Raw genomic sequence first — 19,377 nt, 5'->3', positions numbered from 1 at the left:
TACTTTTCTTTGTTTAAGAAACATATTAATTGAAAGTTAGAACGAAGCTAAAATCCGTTATTTTGTTATTTCTGTAGAAATTTGTGTAATATTTTTTTTCGTCGTTTTTGAATAATTTCAAAAACCCCGATTCTCAAAATCATCCTTCCAGACGGAATTCTTTTCCCTTTGGATAAAACAAAATATTAATTGAAATTTATGATGAAGCAAAAATCCGTTATTGTGTATTTAGTTTACTGTATAACTTGTCACATTTTCATCCTCGTTTTTGAAAAAAATTTTAAAAATGTTTAAAATTTAAAATTTAAAATAATTTAAAACCCTATTCTCAAAAGCATCCCTCCAGAAAGGACAATCTAGGACAGGAGAATTTATAATGTTAAATTTGCGCTTATTCCGAACACTTATACATATTAAAAAGGTCTCAAAAAAATCCTAAAAAATGTAACTTATACAATACTGCACTCTCATCTCAATTATCATGTCCAGCCGGTCTCTCCCTTTGAAACGAGGCTAAATTCGTTTAATTGTAAACTTTTGGCAATGTTTCAAGAAAGAACTTAGTTGTGTTGTACTCTTATACATTGATAGTACAGGGGAGAACATAGAATTTTTTGAAATAGTGAACAAATTTGCAAAATTATGAAAAATGTCTTTGTTTGATGCAGCTAGCGCAGGAGATATAGAAACAGTAAGATAAAAACAAAATTACATTTCCTATTCATAACGGTATTTTATAGCTTTGTTAAAAAATGTATGAGATATCCATGTTTTTCTTCTAAAAATGAGACTATACTTGTAATATCGACAACCTGCAAAGTGAACAGCATATAATGATGATAATATTCTATAACATGTTTGCATTAACACAGTAATTAAAATGTGATATTGTAATTTTTATTAGTTTAAATGCTACTTCTCATATTTTAAATTTTCGCTGAGCGATCAAAATGTAAGAGCAAAAAATTGAGCAAATATCTTTATTGTTAATTGTTAATATTCTTCAGAAATACCATCCAATAACAAATTCAAAATATCAAAGGTTTACACTATCTGATTGCAAAGATATAGGAATTATAAAATTCCTTTCTAATCAAATTTTACGCGCTAGATTTAAAATTTTGGATCACTGTGCGTTCTTGAATATACAGGGTGACCCACAAAATATGAGACTGAAAAACAATTTGAAAATTTAAAGATCTCTTGCGATCTTCTACAATGTTAGGAAAAACTAAATGGGATAAAATTTGAAAGGGACAAAAAATAATATTTTTATCTACAACACTTGATATCAATGTTCAGGACAATGCATGGTGAAAACTTTTAAATTTAAGAGATAAGAGATTGATCGTCTATTTTAGTTCTGACCTCTGATGAAATTTGATGTTGAATTAGAATTTTTTTTATTATTTGCTCACGCACCTCTGACCCTTTAGTAAAAGTAAATTCAACCGCGTCAACCTTGTTGCACCGGCTAGTCCTATTAAGTCTCTGCTTTATTTACCCAATGTCCGGGCGATACAGCCTAAACTGGGACCGGAAAGGTTGAGCCGGCTCGGAAATTCAAATGTAATGCGGTTGCCCGTGTGCGTGTTTAAAAAAATCTAAATCTATATGCGTACACGGCGTACACGGCATACAGATGATTACAAAAATACTATTTCTGATTAAGACGGCTGTATAGAATTTTTACTGTCTGTTTCCTAATTTTGATTTCCTGCAACTAAAAACTTGTTTTTTATTCTTTGGCAAATCATAGTAAGCCATTAAATGATTAAGGCAAAGAACCTATATAAAACCTTCAGTTTGTTTACATTTCAAAAAATTAAATAAAAACAATTAATTTATTTATAGGTGAAGAAACTTTTAGATGCCGGTTCAAACTCAGATGGAGAGGTATGCATTCATGGAGCTTCGTAGTTTAAAAAAAAAATAACTTTTTTCTTCTGCATCTAAATTTCTTTATCCTAAAAAGGAGCAAAATGTTTTTATTTAATTGAAAAAATACATTTAATTAATTTATTTAAATTATTTTAGAAAAGATGATATATTTTTATCTTAAGGATACATGGACAAACTGGACGCCACTTCATGCCGCAGCACAGGCAGGAAATATTCAGGTAATTTCTTCATGCTTTATTGTCTCTAGACAGGAAATATTTAGGTTATTTCTTCATGCTTTATTGCCTCTAGACAGGAAATATTCAGGTTATTTCTTCATACTTTATTGTCTCTAGACAGGAAATATTCAGGTAATCCCTTCATGCTTCATTGGCTCTAGACAGGAAATATTCAGGTTATTTCTTCATGCTTTTATTGTCTCTTGGCAGGAAATATTCAGGCTATTTCTTCATGCTTTATTGTCTCTGGGTAGGAAATACTCAGGTAATTGTCTCTAGGCAGGAAATATTCAGGTAATTTCTTCATACTTTATTGTCTCTAGACAGGAAATATTCAGGTAATCCCTTCATGCTTCATTGTATCTAGGCAGGAAATATTCAGGTTATTTCTTCATGCTTTTATTGTCTCTTGGGAGGAAATATTCAGGTTATTTCTTCATGCTTTATTGTCTCTTGACAGGAAATATTCAGGTTATTTCTTCATGCTTTATTGTCTCTAGACAGGAAATATTCGATAATTTCTTCATGCTTTATTGTCTCTTGGCAGGAAATATTCATGTAATCCCTTCATGCTTCATTGTCTCTTGACAGGAAATATTCAGGTTATTTCTTCATGCTTTTATTGTCTCTTGGCAGGAAATATTCAGGTTATTTCTTCATGCTTTATTGTCTCTAGGCAGGAAATATTCAATAATTTCTTCATGCTTTATTGTCTCTCGGCAGGAAATATTCATGTAATCCCTTCATGCTTTTATTGTTTCTTGGCAGGAAATATTCAGGTATTTCTTCGTGCTTTATTGTCTCTTGGCAGGAAATATTCAGGTATTTCTTCGTGCTTTATTGTCTCTAGGTAGGAAATACTCAGGTAATTTTTTCATGCTCTATTGTCTCTAGGCAGGAAATATTCAGGTAATTTTTTCATGCTTTATTGTATCTAGACAGGAAATATTCAGGTTATTTCTTCATGCTTTATTGTCTCTAGGCAGGAAATACTCAGGTAATTTTTTCATGCTCTATTGTCTCTAGGCAGGAAATATTCAGGTAATTTCTTCATGCTTTATTGTATCTAGACAGGAAATATTCAGGTAATCCCTTCATGCTTCATTGACTCTTGGCAGGAAATATTCAGGTTATTTCTTCATGCTTTATTGTATCTAGACAGGAAATATTCAATTTATTTCTTCATGCTTTATTGTCTTTAGACAGGAAATATTTAGGTAATTTCTTCATGCTTTATTGTCTCTAGGCAGGAAATATTCAGGTTATTTCGTTTTGCTTTATTGTCTTTTGGCAGGAAATATAATTTCTTCATGCTTTAAAGATTAGATATATAATTCCTTTAGGGCTAAGAGGCAGGCAGTATAATTCTTTCGTTGTATATAGACAGGAAATATATAAGGCTCATGTCACATAGGCAGGAAATATAATCCTTTAGTGCTTTATAGGCAGGAAATATATAAGGCTTATTTCACATAGGCAGGAAATATAATCCCTTAGTGCTTTATAGGCAGGAAATATTTAAGGCTTATGCCACATAGACAGGAAATATAATCCCATGTGCTTAATAGACAGGAAATATTTAATGTGCATGCCTCATAGGCAGGAAATATAATCCCTTTGTGCTTAATAAACAGGAAATATATAATGCTCATGGCTCATAGGCAGGAAATATAATACCTTTGTGCTTAATAAACAGGAAACATATAATGCTCATGGCTGATAGGCAGGAAATATTATCCCTTTGTGCTTAATAAACAGGAAATATATAATGCTCATGGCTCATAGGCAGGAAATATAATCCCTTTGTGCTTAATAAACAGGAAATATATAATGCTATGGCTCATAGGCAGGAAATATAATACCTTTGTGCTTAATAGACAGGAAATGTAATATCTCCATGCTGCAGAGACTTAACTTCAAAACTTGATGACTCTTCTTTTAATGTTGAAGGTTGAAGAAAACCCTAATAATTTTCTAGATTTGTGAAATGTTGTTGAATTGTGGTGCTAATCCATCCCAGAGTACGGATACAGGTCTGCAGAGCTGACAACTTTAGAATGAGATATCCTTAATCACGACCGCTTAATCTATCTATCCTATCCATCCTGATTATCCAATGTTCACACTTTTGATTTTCTTCTTAAAATCAAAACCGGTTTTTCAAAAGTTAAAGAGTACATCTTAACAGGACACGTTGATTGGTTAAATTTTTAACTTTTTTCTTTGATATCGAATGCATTTTAAAATAATCTTGGGTTTAGTAAAACAAGGAGTTTAAGCATTAATATTGATATTCACCATTCTAAAGTTTTCAGCTCTGGATACGGATTTTCAGAAAATAAAAATGATCCCTTTTTATACAAAAAAGTATAAACCAAAATTTGTGAACAGTTTTGAAATTATTTCCACTTTAATTAGCAACAAAGAATAATCTATGTGATAAAACAAGACATTCGTATATTTGTTCCCTTAGACGGCCTAAGGGCTGACTTTTTTTGAGGGAACCCATGGTTACCCTGGGAGTAACATAGGCTAAAAAATCTAAAATTCGTAATTTTTCAAAAATATTATTTTTTAAATCATATCTTTTTTTAATTCCACGGGGATCACTGGGCCCCTCATTAATTGTTAATTTATAAAATATAATAAAAATAAAAATAAAATATTTGAGAAGCAAAAAATCTCAAAAATTCAGTTTGTGGTTGTGGAATTATTTCTGAAAACGAAAGATACATCTTAAATTAATTGTTGGTGGGATGTTTCCATTCTTTGATGAAAACTGTTTTTTTCTTTTTCTTTGATAACTAAAAACAAGTTTTTTTATTTCAGAAAAAATAAACCATATTTTTAAAAATTTTAGAAATGATTTATATTATGTAATGGGGTGAACAAAAAACAAAAAGCATCAATGTCTTCTTTCAAAAGATTACTTATTTTATTTTTAAAATTAATTTTGTTTAGGATATACTCCTCTTCATTTAGCAGCATCTGGAGGTAATATCAACGTTTCAATTTAACTCCTAGAATTAAAAATTCTCTTTGCTACATACTCATATTTTCTTTTACAATTTATAATTACAGCCTGATGGTGTAAACCTTTGATATTCTAAGCTTAGATTATTTGATCTAACAGAATTTAAAGTTTGAAATCTCAAAGATCTATAGTGACGGGCTGGAAAGATAAAGCAATTATAAAAACTTTATTTCAAAAGTTTGCGTCTTTTCGCGAAAATTATTTTGCAAAAGAAAGCAAAACCTATTCATTTTTTTCTATGAAAGGAAAGCAAATAAATTGCGAAATTTTCGGCAAAACAAAAATATTCGCGCAACTAGAAAACCTGGAAAACCTAGATAAAGCCAAAATTGGACGTGCAGAAATTCAGACAGTGCAAATTTTCTAGGATTTGTGGATGTTGTAGAACTACTTTTACAGTGCAAAGTACCCCTTGATAACCTTACTTACGCAGGTATCTTTTAAACTTTAACTTAAAATATTCTCTAAAATTCAAGATTTTCTTTGAACCAGCGATTTTGAAAATTTGAATGAAAAGATTTGTTTTTTAAGTAAATAACAAATTTTTTTTATAACACAGTTTTACAGGGTGTCGTTGTAATTATTCAACAAGCAACTCTTTTTGAACTGGAGGGTTGCTTCAAATTACACTATATTGCAGTCAATTTCAGTAAATATTATGTATTGTATAATAAGCAAAAAGCATAATAAAATCAAAGTAGGTTATAATGAACCATAAACAAACTATCACTTTGAAATTACTTTAAGATAAAGTATTTAAAAGGACAAATTTTTGTTATGCATAAGATAGACAGTCGAAAGGCCAGTCGATGTTTTTTTTTGACAAAAATCTTTATCATATCTCAATTTTTGTAATTTTATTTTTATTAAAATGGCCCCGCTTATCAGTTCTTGCATATTAAACAATCATAAAACTTAAAAATATCCGAATTTTATCGTTTATTTCCTAAACTTTGTTAATAATTAAAGCTTTTAAATTATTCTTAATAAGATCTGCAAATGATACAAATAACTATTGCATGGCACATCTGTTAGCAATCTTGTCATTTCTTTTAAATGGTTTAATCACCATCACAGAAAACTTCACATTTAACTCAAACTTTTTTGATTCATCAATTGTTGGGTTCTCTCGGACACTAATCTTTTCCAGATCTTCATGGCTGATATCCATGGTGTACAAATGGTTTCTAGCATCCTCCAGACATATCCCTATAGGTGCACATCTGAGCATCTTGGTTTTTGTAATATTCTTAGTTTCGCCATAGATTTCTAGGCGAACAAGATATTGACCAGAAAAATCTTCTCTTGAATGATGCATCATAAAAAAACTGAATGTGGTAGAATTATCACTTCTTCCTTGTAAGATAAAATATTGTTCAGAGTCTCCCAACTTGTATACAATAGGTTGATTAGATTGCTTAAAGTTTGATTTATGCCAGCGTTCTTCTGTGTCCGTGTTAATTAGGATAGTACGTTCTCTTTTGTCCAAGTGTTGGCAATCCACTAAGTGCTTGGTCATCTCCTCTAATCTGATCTGCTTCCCACAAATGGATGTATATTCGACAGGACAAACTGGGTCTGATACTATAAACTCCATACTTTTTAAGAGTTTTTTAACAAAAGCCAAAGTGACATCTGTTTCCTCAGTTTGTTTAATAAGTTCGTTGCGTTTTCGTTCCAATGTTGCCACCATTTGATTTTTGGACTCCAGAATTCTCTTTGATTCCTCCAACATGTTTTTATTGATCTTCAATTCCTTTTCTAGGGCCTGGACATTTGTACTTGGAAATTCTGCTTTTGCAGTCACATCAATCATACTTTTTATTTCCTCAAGCATGGTCCTCTTGGTCTTTAATTCCTCTTCTAAGTAATAAACACTATTTGATATAAACTGATCTTTTGAATCCATTATACTTTTTATCTCCTGAAGTCTGGTCTTTCTGGTCATTAATTCATCTTTAAATTCAATACTATTCATATAGTGATATATAGTTCTGTCCATTTCAACATTTCTTTTATGAATATTTTGCATTCTTTTCATACCATCAGTAGAATCCACAAGAATTAGTATTATTGTTAGTATTATTGTTATTGTGTTGATTGAGAATATATTTATATATAACGTGATCATCACATAAAATATAAATAAACTTCTATAAATTATTTCGCTCATCTCACTGTCTCTTGTTTCTTAGCGCACCATACTGTTCAGGAAACTCAAGATAATAAGCCTTCGTTAAACAAAGCTTTATCTATAATATTGTTTACATTTTTAAAAGTTTAGTTAAAAACTTCACTATATGAATTGTATAGATATTTCTTTTTAAATATTGTTTTATAAAAAACAATAGTTTTTCGTTATAAAAAACTATTGTTTTTATGTTTTTGAAAACGACCCTTTGTTAACGACGGTTTGAGACGATGTTAGTTAACGACGACGCTTCCTTAACAATATTTAACGACATTTTAAAATATTTAACAATATTTAAAGAAAAATACATTTTTTGATCAGAAATCCAAGAACAGAAAATATTCTGATTATTTTTCTCGATAAAAAACATTTAATACAATTTTAATAACCTTATCTTCCTGAAAAAAAAATCAATTAATTTCAGAAAACTCAGATTCATTCATTTTAATATCTTTTAAAAAACGATCGTTTGTATACAATTCATTAAATCCAGTTCCTGTTTTAAACTAATATTTAAACTTCGGTAATGGTGATGGACCAAATCTCTGTAGAGTAAAAAAGTAGATGTTAGTTCCACATTTATTGAAAATATATTTCGGTCTGGGTTGACCCTCGTCAGTTCTAACGATATAATACTAATACGAAACCACAAGATAATTAAGATTGTTTCTTTGAATTTGTATATTTTGTTGCAGTAAAAACATTAATTCTTATAATTTATATTTAAAATATTGTAAACTAAAAAATAAATATTTTAGGTTTATATGGGTCTCCTCTACACTACGCAGCAGGCAAGGTGTACATTATTTTAGTAGGAAAATACAAAGATTATACAAGGGGTCTCTCATTGCAAATTTAAATACAACCCCCATTAAAGAGCGCATGCCTGATTTACAACAGTACCCATGAAACCTTAATCCGATCAATATTGTTGACGAAAACATCTTTAATTCTGTTAATTTCTTTTTTTTTGCAGTAAAAAAGCGCAAGTCACTTTTCTAGAAATTCCACAAAAAAATCTATTAATTAATCGGATTTACTAGTCTATAAATTTAAGATCACAATTATAATTGAATTTCCTTTAGAAAACTTTTTAGAATCAACCTGCATCGAGCATAATTTTTACATAAAAACATTTTTTTGAAATTTGAAAATTTTTGTTTCAGGGGCATCTTGAAATCGTGAAAAAACTTGTAAGTGCAGGGGCTGACAAGAATCTTCTCAGGCAAGTATTTTTACACTTGAAGGTAGAGATGGGTGTGTTCGATTTTTTCCTTTAGTTTATTCATTCGTTCTAAGAAATTGATTTTGCTCGTTTTCAAAAATATTGTGAATTTCAGAAGGGGCTTATTCATTTTCTGTACTGTCACGTTTTGCCTTCTATAGTCTTCATTACTGTACTGCTTTCTACTAAAGAAAATTGTTTAGTATAATAACCTTAAGTAATATCACAAAGTGTTTAAGTGTTGCTAAAATTTTAAATATACCAAAGAATAACTAGACAACTCTGAAAGTTAGTCATCAAATTTGTAGACCGCCTTTACTCTACTTGGCCATTGGGGTTACGTCACCAACTCTCAAATACTTTATTGCATAGCCCCATACATACAAAAATTGCAAAAAGCTTTTTTCTAACGAAAGTTGTTAAATTACATAAAAATCTATCTATTGAAGAGTGTGCGTTTTTGAAGCTTTCCAAAGTGAGATCTGATTTCTTTTAATTGACAAAGAAAGATAACAAATATTTTAATGATTTTGCTGTTACTGTATAGAATTTAAATCTGGAAAAATTTCTTAATATCTCCGTTAATTTCAAAGGTACAAAAATAGGAAACCACATTTTAGAATTACCACGACTAAAAGTTTTAATTATTTAAAGAATACAAATAAAATTAATTATTTCAAGAATACTACTAAAATTGTGTTAACGTTCGCAAGGAACAAAGACAATTTAGAAGTAGTCTTAAATTCCCATGTTTAATGGGACACCCTGTACATAAACATTTTTTTAGAATTTCAACGTTTGTGTGCAATTATACATTTTTATTAAATTGTCGAAAAAACAATTCTAGATTTTTTAGATTTTTTTCTAATCCCAACTTTCAATTTTTTGTATCTTCTACAGTGTTAATCTTTATGGACAACCCCGTATTTGTAAAATACTAAAATTGATATTTTGGACATTTTTTAGTCTAACATTTTTTTCTTATGCTTTAGTGAGGAGCACTGCACACCACTTTACTACGCTGTTTTAGGTATATCTATAAGTATTAGGTTATTCCCCAACCAACTTTCCCGAGACAACTTCCCCAACAGCAACTTCCTCAACAGCAATTTTCCCAACAGCAATTTCCCCAACAGCAACTTCTCCAACAGCAACTTCCCCAACAGCAACTTCCCCAACAGCAACTTCCCCAACAGCAACTTCCCCAACATCAACTTCCCCAACATCAACTTCCTTAACAGCAACTTCACCAGCAACAATTTTCCCAACAACAATTTCCCCATGCAGTAAAATCAGCAATTTCCCCAACAGCAATTTTCCTATGCAGTAAAAACAGCAATTTCCCCAACAGCAACTTCCTCATGCAGTAAAATATTAATGTTGAATGTTGATTATTTCACGCCCCTTATTTAGCCCATCGTAGACCCAGCGGTCGGCCCCCTAGCCCATCATAGACCCAGCGCTCGGCCCAGAAATTGTCTTAACCTAACCTAACCCAAAATAATGTGAGAAATAATGTTCTGCCAGATATTGAGAATTCGGTTCTGTGCGATTTTTTATAAGTCTGTAAAGTTTGTAAACATTAATGTATTTCAATTATTTCATTTTGAGACAATTATTGTTGGGGAAGTTGCATGTGGGGGAAATTAAGAATTTTACTGCATGGGGAAATTACTGTTGAGGAAGTTGAAACTGAGGATATTATGTTGGGGAAGTTGTAACCGGGGAAATTGCTGTTGGGGAAGTTGTGACTGGGGAAATTACTGTTGGGGAAGTTGTAGCTGAGGATATTATGTTGGGGAAGTTGTAAAACTGGGGAAATTGCTGTTGGGGAAATGATCTATAACACCTATCTATACATAAACTTTGCTTGTACGTCTGGGGCACGGGTGTCTGTTATTGTCCAATAAAAGTCAAAACAGCTGAACCGATTGGGTCCAAATTTTGTGTGGGAACTCATTAGATTTGCTTTTAATGAATGTATAATTTGTTTGAGTATGGAAAACGATACCTTATTGTCCGAAAAAAATTTGTATAGTCCACAAAATAGGACTATTTAAATATCGTGTCGAGTTTTGACTCTTAAAAAACAAAAACAACAAAATTCCCATAGTCCTGGCATTTCCAATTATGTTTATAATTTACCAGAATGTCTAGAATTTTGTTGTTTTCAAAACATTATTAAATATTGTTTTGTACAGGAAGACAAGAGGCTGTGGTGAACTATTTTGTTAGTGCACAGTGTGATCTATCTATCCCAGACGAAGGTAATTTTATTCACAAGGAAAAGCGACTTTTTTACGTCGTCTTTCTTTGATGTGCTTTTTGAAAAGAAGATTTTAGAAAATTAAATATTATTTAACATTTTAAAACTTTGTAGATATAATAATTTTGATCAATTTAACAAACAAAAATTCATGAATTATTGTTTTTAATTTTTTGAGGAATCAAAAAACCAAAACTTGGGTAACGAGCAAATTTTTTTTGGTAATTAACAAATGAGACCACAAAAAGTGCAAATGTGTAAATTATTCCTTTTTTCAGATGGGACAACACCTCTACATGGCGCAGCACAGGTTAAAATGTATTTTTAATAACATGATTTTGTTGAATATTTTTGTTTTTGTCCCAATAATATCAAGAAAACTCTGAAATAGAAAAGACGACTTTAAGAATCAAGCTATGGCTTTAGAAAGTTCAATAAGAATGAGACCATTTGCTTTGTAACAACATTAAATATGCAATTAAAAACGTGTTATAATGTCGTCTTCCTATTCTATTATCTTTGTTATTAATCTGTAAATTGTTATCTTGTTTCTGCTCCTTCATATAATCTTTTCCAAATGCTTACTGCAACCATTTAAATTTATATCTTATCTTTTTTATCTATGTCTCTGTAACCATTTTATCTCTGACTACAAGTTGCAACTTATTTATATTTCTTGTATAATTAGGTTGGATCCATAAACTGTGCCCGGATTCTAGTTAATGCCAATGCTAGTCTTGAAGCCAGGAAAAGTTCAAATTAACTGTTTAATAGCAATTTTAAATGTCGTCTTTTCAAAATCTCTGTGCGTTTCATTCACAATAACCCTAGGTAGCAGTTCAAAGGAGTTATGTGCAGGCTCTCTTTCTGTCTTTGTTCTACGCCAACTACACGTAACTCCTTTGGGCTGCTGCCTCAAGGTTATTGTGAACGAAACACCCAGAGATCTTAAAAAGACGACATTTAGTGTTCTGTCTGTTATTCTAATTAATCTGTCTTGTTACCTTTATTTCGAGGTCTTAAGCTCTCAAGCAAAATAGAAGAAAATCACTTTTTAAAAACCGAAGCTAGAAATAAGTGCGTTAACCCATTAGTTACGAGACAAAAAAATCTTTCTTATTTCGCTGAAATTCACAGAAATATACTGTCCATATAGAGTAATCCTCAAGTTTAAATTGTAAATGTAAAGAACTACGTGAGCTATAGTGGTGGTAAATCAAAGCCCAAGGCGCTACGACGCCTCAAAGTCGACCCTGTCTTAAATATTGAATTTACAGACAAGATTCTTAGTTAATGACAAAGACACCATTTCACATGTACAAGATTATGTTTAATGTAAAAAGCCGCAATAAACTTTGGGATTTTAAGAGTTTCCGGATTGTCAAAGGTCCCACCCACCGTCCCACGTGACAGTAGTTTTTTAACTTGTCTCTCTCTAAAAGAAATTGAGTTTTTGAGTCTTCGTATCTTTGCAACCCAATGTCGTAACCTGAAATATTTCAAACCATAAAATCTGTCATGGATCAGTTAATCTAAGTTTAAAATATCAAAGGTTGCAATTTGAGTTTGTGGCAAAAAATCAATTTCTTTCACGTTGAGTGGGACCTGTAGCGTTAGTCTTTAAGCTTCGGACAGTTTTAAAAGATTCTCAACCTATTCCAAATTTTTACTTTTTTTCAATTTAATTTTGTGATTCTACCCTATATGAATTTTCCTCCCCTTCCATTTTAAATATTTTAAAGTTTAAATTTACATTTATATGATATAGGGATAGATTTGGCAGAACTCCAGCTGATATTGCAAAGGTTCGTAGATTTTGAATAAAATTTAGCAGATTTTCAGAGAAGACGACATTTGCGTTGATCCGTTATTGAGTATTAAAGAGAAACAATATTATAAACCCATGGCTTTCTTTATGAAAACTTTTAATATAAACTCAGTAAAATCGTCTCTGAATTCTTATCCTTTGTGGTTTAGGCCATGCACAAACATCCAGAAGATGAATATTTTAAGTGTTACAGATTCAGTCCTATTATTAAGTCATCCATTTAAAATCTTAAAAATTCGTCATGATCATGGCTAAAAATGCACAGTAAAAATCAAAATTCAAGATATTAGAATGAAATCAAACATGTTGAAAGTTCTGCTAGAACGAATCTTATCTAAATATAAATTTTCATATTTTCGTAAATAAATACATGTACATTTTTTTTTGTTTTTGTTTTTGCAGAGTGAACTTAAAAAATATTTTCCCGAAATTTGTGACGACAAGAGTCCGGGATAAATCGAAGGTCGAATTCTCAAATCATTTAGAGCATACAAAAGAAAAAGATACTATATATGAAGATGCTCAAACTAAAAAAGTAGCAATTTATCATTAAATATCTAACTAATGTTAATTTCAGACACTGCATTGCTCGGATTTGTTAAAATATTAAAAAAAAAACTTTGCCATTTATGTTTAGGAACTTGGGTGCTCTGAACTCATGAATTTTCTTCTACAAAAACAGAAAAATATTTTGTAATTTAGTTAATAAATGCGCAAAAATATTTTAATGAAAAAAAAATTATTAAAATACTTCTTATAATTAGAAAATATTATAATTGTGAGATAATTTAAAGATTAACAACTTTAATTCTCTTCTGCGGACCAAATAAAAAATTGAATTGTGAAATTGGTTTAGGCTGCAAATGTGTAATTAAAAAATTAGAATTTGAGTTAAGAATCAGTTCCATTTTTTTGGGTGCTATAAAACCTGCTCTATCACGTAATTTTCTCTATGAACCATTTGCTCTATATGCAACTTGCTTTATCGCAAATATGCTCTATAACAAAAATAGACCATTTGCTCTGAAGACAGAAAATCGCATGTAAATGAATTATAATTTAAAGTTCATATTTATAAGTGTTAATATAAAGCAAATAATATGTATACTCATAGAGCAAATATTGAAAAGAGCCAAAAGGCATATCTTAAAATTGTTTATAGAGCAAATGATTAGTTTAGTTACAAAGCAAATAGTAAATAGATAAATTGTGCGCTAGAGTAAATGCCGTGATCTATAAGGAAGGGTATTGAGCAAATAGTCAAAAGAGCAAATTGTAATAGATCAAACGGCCATAGAGCAAATGGAATAAAAAGTCATAAAAAAACCCCAGTTTTGAATTAGTTACAAACTTGAAACACAAATTTTCCATTTCTTCATGACAAATACAGAATGGGAACTGGTATTTCAGGGTTTTAATGCTAGTATTCACTTTAAAAAGTCGAATCTTTGAAAGTTTACTTTTTCTCGACTTTAAAAATCGAATTTTACTCAATATTAATAATCGACTTTTATACGACTTTAAAGGTCGACCTTTTGCCGACTTAATTGTTGTAAAAACTTGTCCAAAAGTGGTTGAAAATCTCAGCTTAAAGTCGAGTTCTGGAACGACAATTTACGAGTTAAAGTTGTGTTAACTCCTTGGAGTAAATAGTCGAGTTAAATTCTATTTGTTGGGTATACTGTGTAGTGTGTATGAAAGAATGGATCTGTTTAATTTGCTCCTAGGATATAAATAAGAAGGAAAGGCAAGTATGGAATCAAAACCATGGATAAATATCAACACAGTTCAGTCAGTGTAGGACAATTATTAATATCTACAGTGTCGTACTGTATTAAGAAAAATTGGATAAAGAAAAGATGACTGTACTCCCTCTAATGACTGCGCTAACACTAGAAAGGGTTCCTGCACTGGACTATATGTGTACTGATATAATCAGGCATATTCTTCAGGTACTGACATTTCTGATCTTGATTGACTAAAGAGACACAATATGTATGCTGTTTAAGCCGGCAAAAATAATTACCTAACTTCCTTTTCTTTTAGAATTATCCTAAATTGGAAGGAATATATTTTGGCTAACATAAAAATAAATATATTTTACATTTATAATTTATCAGTAAAAAATAACTAGCCAAGGCCAAAGCCTAACTATTTCTAGTTGTTTTGATTCGCCATGGCCTTCTAAAGTTTTATACAAACATTTTGTTGTTTTAAATTAAAAAATAACTAATACATTACACAAAGCACAAAGTAATTTTAAAAGGGGAAAAAAGTGGTGAATTTGAAGGGAACATGGTTTACAAAACTTACAAATCACATAAACATCGTTCCTGTTTTTATATTTAAATTCCTCTTCCCTAAAAGCTAGATATATTTTCATATTCGTTTTAAAATTGAATACTATAAAAATGACCATTTTATATTTGTTGGAACAATTTTTGTAATAAATAGTTTAGAAAAAGGTTTTAGGTATTTGTCTAATACTAATTCCAATTAAAAACTTTTTGTCCTATTAGGTTCTACAAATGGTGCAAACATTCCATTTAAAGATAAATGAAGTGTTACTTTTATTTATATATTTATACATTAAAGTAGAAGCATTATATTTGTGAATATCAGATAATTTAAGTTTAGCAACACAATGGATCTGTATGCTGTGAATATCTTTTTCTTTTTCAGTTAAAAAAATATATCTTTGCAAATTTAACCTATTCTTTGAATAATTTGATTCCTTTTTTGAGATTATAACCCTTACTATGAAATGGCATGGATTTATTTCTAATTAAAATATTTTTGGGTTTTGAGACATTAAGTGTTAAATTGTTAGCCTCAAACCAACCCTAGGGTACACGGACACCACATCAAATTTCCCTGCAAGAAGATTCAAAAACCCTTTACTGAACGAACAATACTTTGGACCAAACTTTTAACAAGATAGTTTTTTCACTGATCTAATAATTTCTCAAAACAAATTTTTGAAAAAACAATTGTTATTTTTTACTGAACAAACGATTTTATTAAACAATTGATTTTACTGATCGAACAATTTTACTGAACAATTGTTCAGTGAGAAAACGAAAATGGATGATAATTTTGATAATTCTGAACCAATAGAAATGTTTCTATCTATCTCATTATCCAATTAGAGATATGAATCCTTTAATAGACGCTATCAGTAAACAGAAATATTTACTTCTACTGAAACTATAGTACTATAGATATTCCCAACAATTTTAAAATCATTCTTTCCACATTCACCTTTAGATATTTCTTATTCAACATCCTATCCCACCTCCAATACTATTTCTAAACTTATCACTATGGCTTTCTTATTTTAAATATGAGAGGTTTACCCAGGTATATCTGTATTTAGGTTGACAGGAAGTTCATTGACTCAAAATTATAGAAATCAAAAATGTCTTATGGTTGAATTCACGGGGTCCATATAATTCCATCCATTACGATTAAAAATTTTGATTAATTGATATTAGGGGCAGACATCTTTTAACACCCCAAATGCAGTACACATTTCTGATGTTTTAGTACACATACAAAAAAAACCATTGTCGAAGTTTACAATGACACCGAAAGTGTATTTTCATGCCCCTAAATGTATATTCTCAACCCTAATGGGATGAGAAATGAAACTATTTGGACCATTCATTTATCAATTCATGGAATTCATTTAATTCTTTGCAGTTCCTGGATTACAGGAGTAAGAAGATGCTGAGAGGAGTATCCTCTTCTCTCAAGAACAGAGTTGAAGGATGTGGGGATAAACTAGTTCATTACTGGAGGTTTTCTACTGAGTTTACAACAGACAAGCTCATCAAGTTTGCTGATGAAGTTGAAACAGTCTTAGGTAATTGAAATATTTTAATTCTCATAAACAAGGATTCAGCTCAATGATTTTCAATTTCATTATTTCCATTACATTTTCCAGGTTTTGAAGTTGAAGATGCTACAGATGATGGTGCTGAGTACCTTGTTAAGAAACATCCTGAAATACTCATGGTTCACCTGGTTCCATCATATAGAACACTATTTTCTTTGACATCAACTGGATTAAATGAAATATTGTCTCTTCCATCTTTGTCTTCTTTAATTATAAGAAATTCTTCTTTTTCATTTCATTTTCCTGACAATTTCAAGATAGTTTCAAAACAACTCCAAACTCTAGAGCTGACTTGTAAAATATCAGACACAAATATTGATGATGTCTGGTTTTTACAAATATTGGAACAGTGTGGAAGTATACTTAAATCTCTAAACTTGTCTAATTCAAAAATTACTGGTGAAATATTGATAAATTACAATGCAACCCTGACTTGTTTACAGAACCTGAACATGAGCAACTGTAAACTTCTAACAGACAATGGATTACTGAATATACTTCAGCTTTGTGGGAGTACACTCAGATCACTAGATATTGAGGGTACGCAAGTTAATGGAGACTTGCTGTCTGAATATAATGGAACCCTGCCACATTTAAAGAATTTGAACATGAGAAACTGTAAACAACTTGGATATAACGGACTGTTAAAGATGCTACAGCTTTGTGGAAGTACACTTAGATCCTTCGATATAGGGCTTACACATATGGGTAAAGATTATCTGTCAGAATATAAGGGAACCCTGCCTTGTTTAGAGAACCTGAAAATGAAGGATTGTTACCAACTCACAGAAAAAGGACTGCTGCATATACTTCAGCTTTGTGGGAGTACACTTAAATCTCTGGATATATCAGGAACAGATATAACTGGAGAGGATATTTATGAATACAAGGGAATCCTGCCTTGCTTAGAGAACCTGAACTTAAGTCGGTGTTGACCACTCTCAGGTTGTGGACGGTGGAAGATACTTCAACTGTTTGGTATCACACTGAGAACCCTGGATATATATCAAAAACATACAATTTAAATACAGATATAGAGACTCTTGGTTCTTTGAGGATGAAAGAAGTAATTTAGCCCCTTATAGGTAAACATGCACAATGATACTGGTTTTTTACTCAACCTGCTGAGAGGACTGTACTGAGGACTGGACTGATAAAGAAGATTCCCTCAAGAGGGCTTTACAGGGCTTACAACTCCTCATTTTGCATAAGGGGTGCAGTTATGAGTTTCCTTTTAATTTCCCTAACTGGGAAAGAGTATAAAATGAAGGAACACAGTAATAAATTCTCTATACCCTTCTTCCTACAAATCTCCTAATATCTCTCCTCTACCTTCTCCACAACTTAGACTTTTAAAGGACTATTTGGAAAGGTCTTAAAGTGCAAAAACAAGATAAATAAGAAAACAGAAGAAATAAAGAACAGGAAAATTAGAAGGGGTGTTTTAAGCTTTACACTATCTTTTTTTATTGATAGTGAATGGAGACAAAAACTCTCTTCAAAAAATCTTCCAGAAGTTAAATGATCTAGAAAATGTGTAAATCCGACCCTTGCAAACATGTGTAAGCAATCAATACAGAGCTGAGTTGAAATACTACAAATTGCCTGGTCAGCTTTCAAGAAAAGAAAAACAGACAATTAATTCAAAATGAATACAGGGCTTAGAAAAAAACAAGATCTTTTAAAAAATAGTCCTCCTTGTAAAATGGCTAATTTACAAAAGCATCCTTTTTATAAAAGGGCAGTGAAAGTCCAGTCTGTGTAAAAAAAAATCTAAAACTTCTCATACATTTTTTTTTGTGACTAAAGCTACAGTCATGAAAACTATATGTTTGAAAAGCCCTTGAAAAATGGATGTAGGAACATGTGTCCAACTCACTTCTTGTAATTGTCTAAAACAAAAACAAAATGTTTTTAAGATTTATTTTTAAAGTTATCGGTCTAATTTTTTATTGATAAGCTGGCCTTGAACATTGGACTTTGAACATGCATTTTTACCCTATACCTAAACTCTAAGGCCTTCTTCTAGGGGGTGTGGTAGTTCCATTATTTTGTAAGGATGGATTTGAATATAAATAATGTATTCAACCAATACTCTGAATAATGGTAAACTTGGAATATTTTAATTTCAAACAGAAATTTAGGATTAGAGAATTGAGGGAAGTAGTAACTATAGGAGGTTCCATTATAAGCTTAACCCTTTTCGGACTGGGGAGGGGGAGACCCTAAACCTATAATTTTTTTGCGATAGCTCAAAAAGTATTGGCTGTTCAAGTTTTTGTCTACTTTTCTAACTATAATACACATTTAGGTTTGGAAAATGTGTTTGCATAATTGAATTCGCCTGAGTCAAGCACTTTTAAAAAATGTATAATTTATTATATTTCGCACAATTTTTATTTTTGAACATTTTTGCAAAATAAAAAGATTTTTTAATCAATTTGATGTTTTGGATAAACCAGACATCATAATTTCCTGAATGTTGCTTTAGTTGAAAACTTAAAGCAGGGCGTAAGTAAGGAAACGTTGTTTTTCAGTGGCTCTTCAGGTTTCACTGAACATCGTATATTTTTAACTTTAGAAAAAAAAAACTAGAGGATTTAAAGAACTTTCCTAAAAATAAGACCAGAACTGAAAATTGCGAATTTTCTTGTTACAATTTTGCAAATTTTCTGTGATTCTGTAATTCAATCTTTATAAAATAATAGAATGGATATAGAAATAATATTTATACACATTTTTTTTTTCTGAACTTTTGATTTTGAGAGTAAAAAAAGGTTTGTGGATTTTTCTTGGCCATAGGAGTAGCAAAAAA

The 19,377-nt window shown here is 30.8% G+C and overlaps 2 protein-coding genes across 3 annotated transcripts; both read left to right on the top strand.

Moving 5' to 3' along the window:
- The first annotated feature begins 546 nt into the window (after positions 1–546).
- Positions 547–13,387, top strand: LOC111717872 (serine/threonine-protein phosphatase 6 regulatory ankyrin repeat subunit A). 2 transcript variants are annotated; one of them, XM_023493329.1, is made up of 14 exons: positions 547–691; positions 1,855–1,896; positions 2,064–2,120; positions 4,099–4,153; positions 5,082–5,114; positions 5,522–5,587; positions 8,104–8,141; positions 8,512–8,570; positions 9,563–9,600; positions 10,772–10,837; positions 11,115–11,146; positions 11,525–11,583; positions 12,605–12,641; positions 13,302–13,387. In XM_023493329.1, exons 1-14 carry the CDS (start codon positions 650–652, stop codon positions 13,359–13,361), a joined length of 684 nt encoding a protein of 227 aa, XP_023349097.1. In that variant the 5' UTR covers positions 547–649; the 3' UTR covers positions 13,362–13,387. The 2 variants fall into 2 exon arrangements, with proteins under 2 accessions (XP_023349097.1, XP_023349098.1); XM_023493330.1 differs by lacking the exon at positions 11,525–11,583 and having other exon boundaries at positions 13,302–13,320.
- A 129-nt stretch (positions 13,388–13,516) lies between these two features.
- LOC111717871 (EIN3-binding F-box protein 1) lies at positions 13,517–19,186 on the top strand. The gene is made up of 3 exons (XM_023493328.1): positions 13,517–14,616; positions 16,367–16,529; positions 16,611–19,186. Exons 1-3 carry the CDS (start codon positions 14,524–14,526, stop codon positions 17,495–17,497), a joined length of 1,143 nt encoding a protein of 380 aa, XP_023349096.1. The 5' UTR covers positions 13,517–14,523; the 3' UTR covers positions 17,498–19,186.
- Positions 19,187–19,377: the final 191 nt, after the last annotated feature.

The sequence above is a fragment of the Eurytemora carolleeae genome, unplaced genomic scaffold, assembly GCF_000591075.1.
Source record: "Eurytemora carolleeae unplaced genomic scaffold, Eaff_2.0 scaffold456, whole genome shotgun sequence".
Lineage (NCBI taxonomy): Eukaryota > Metazoa > Arthropoda > Copepoda > Calanoida > Temoridae > Eurytemora > Eurytemora carolleeae.
The sequence above is the reverse complement of the archived record's forward strand: the minus strand, read 5'-3'. Positions and strand labels throughout refer to the sequence as shown.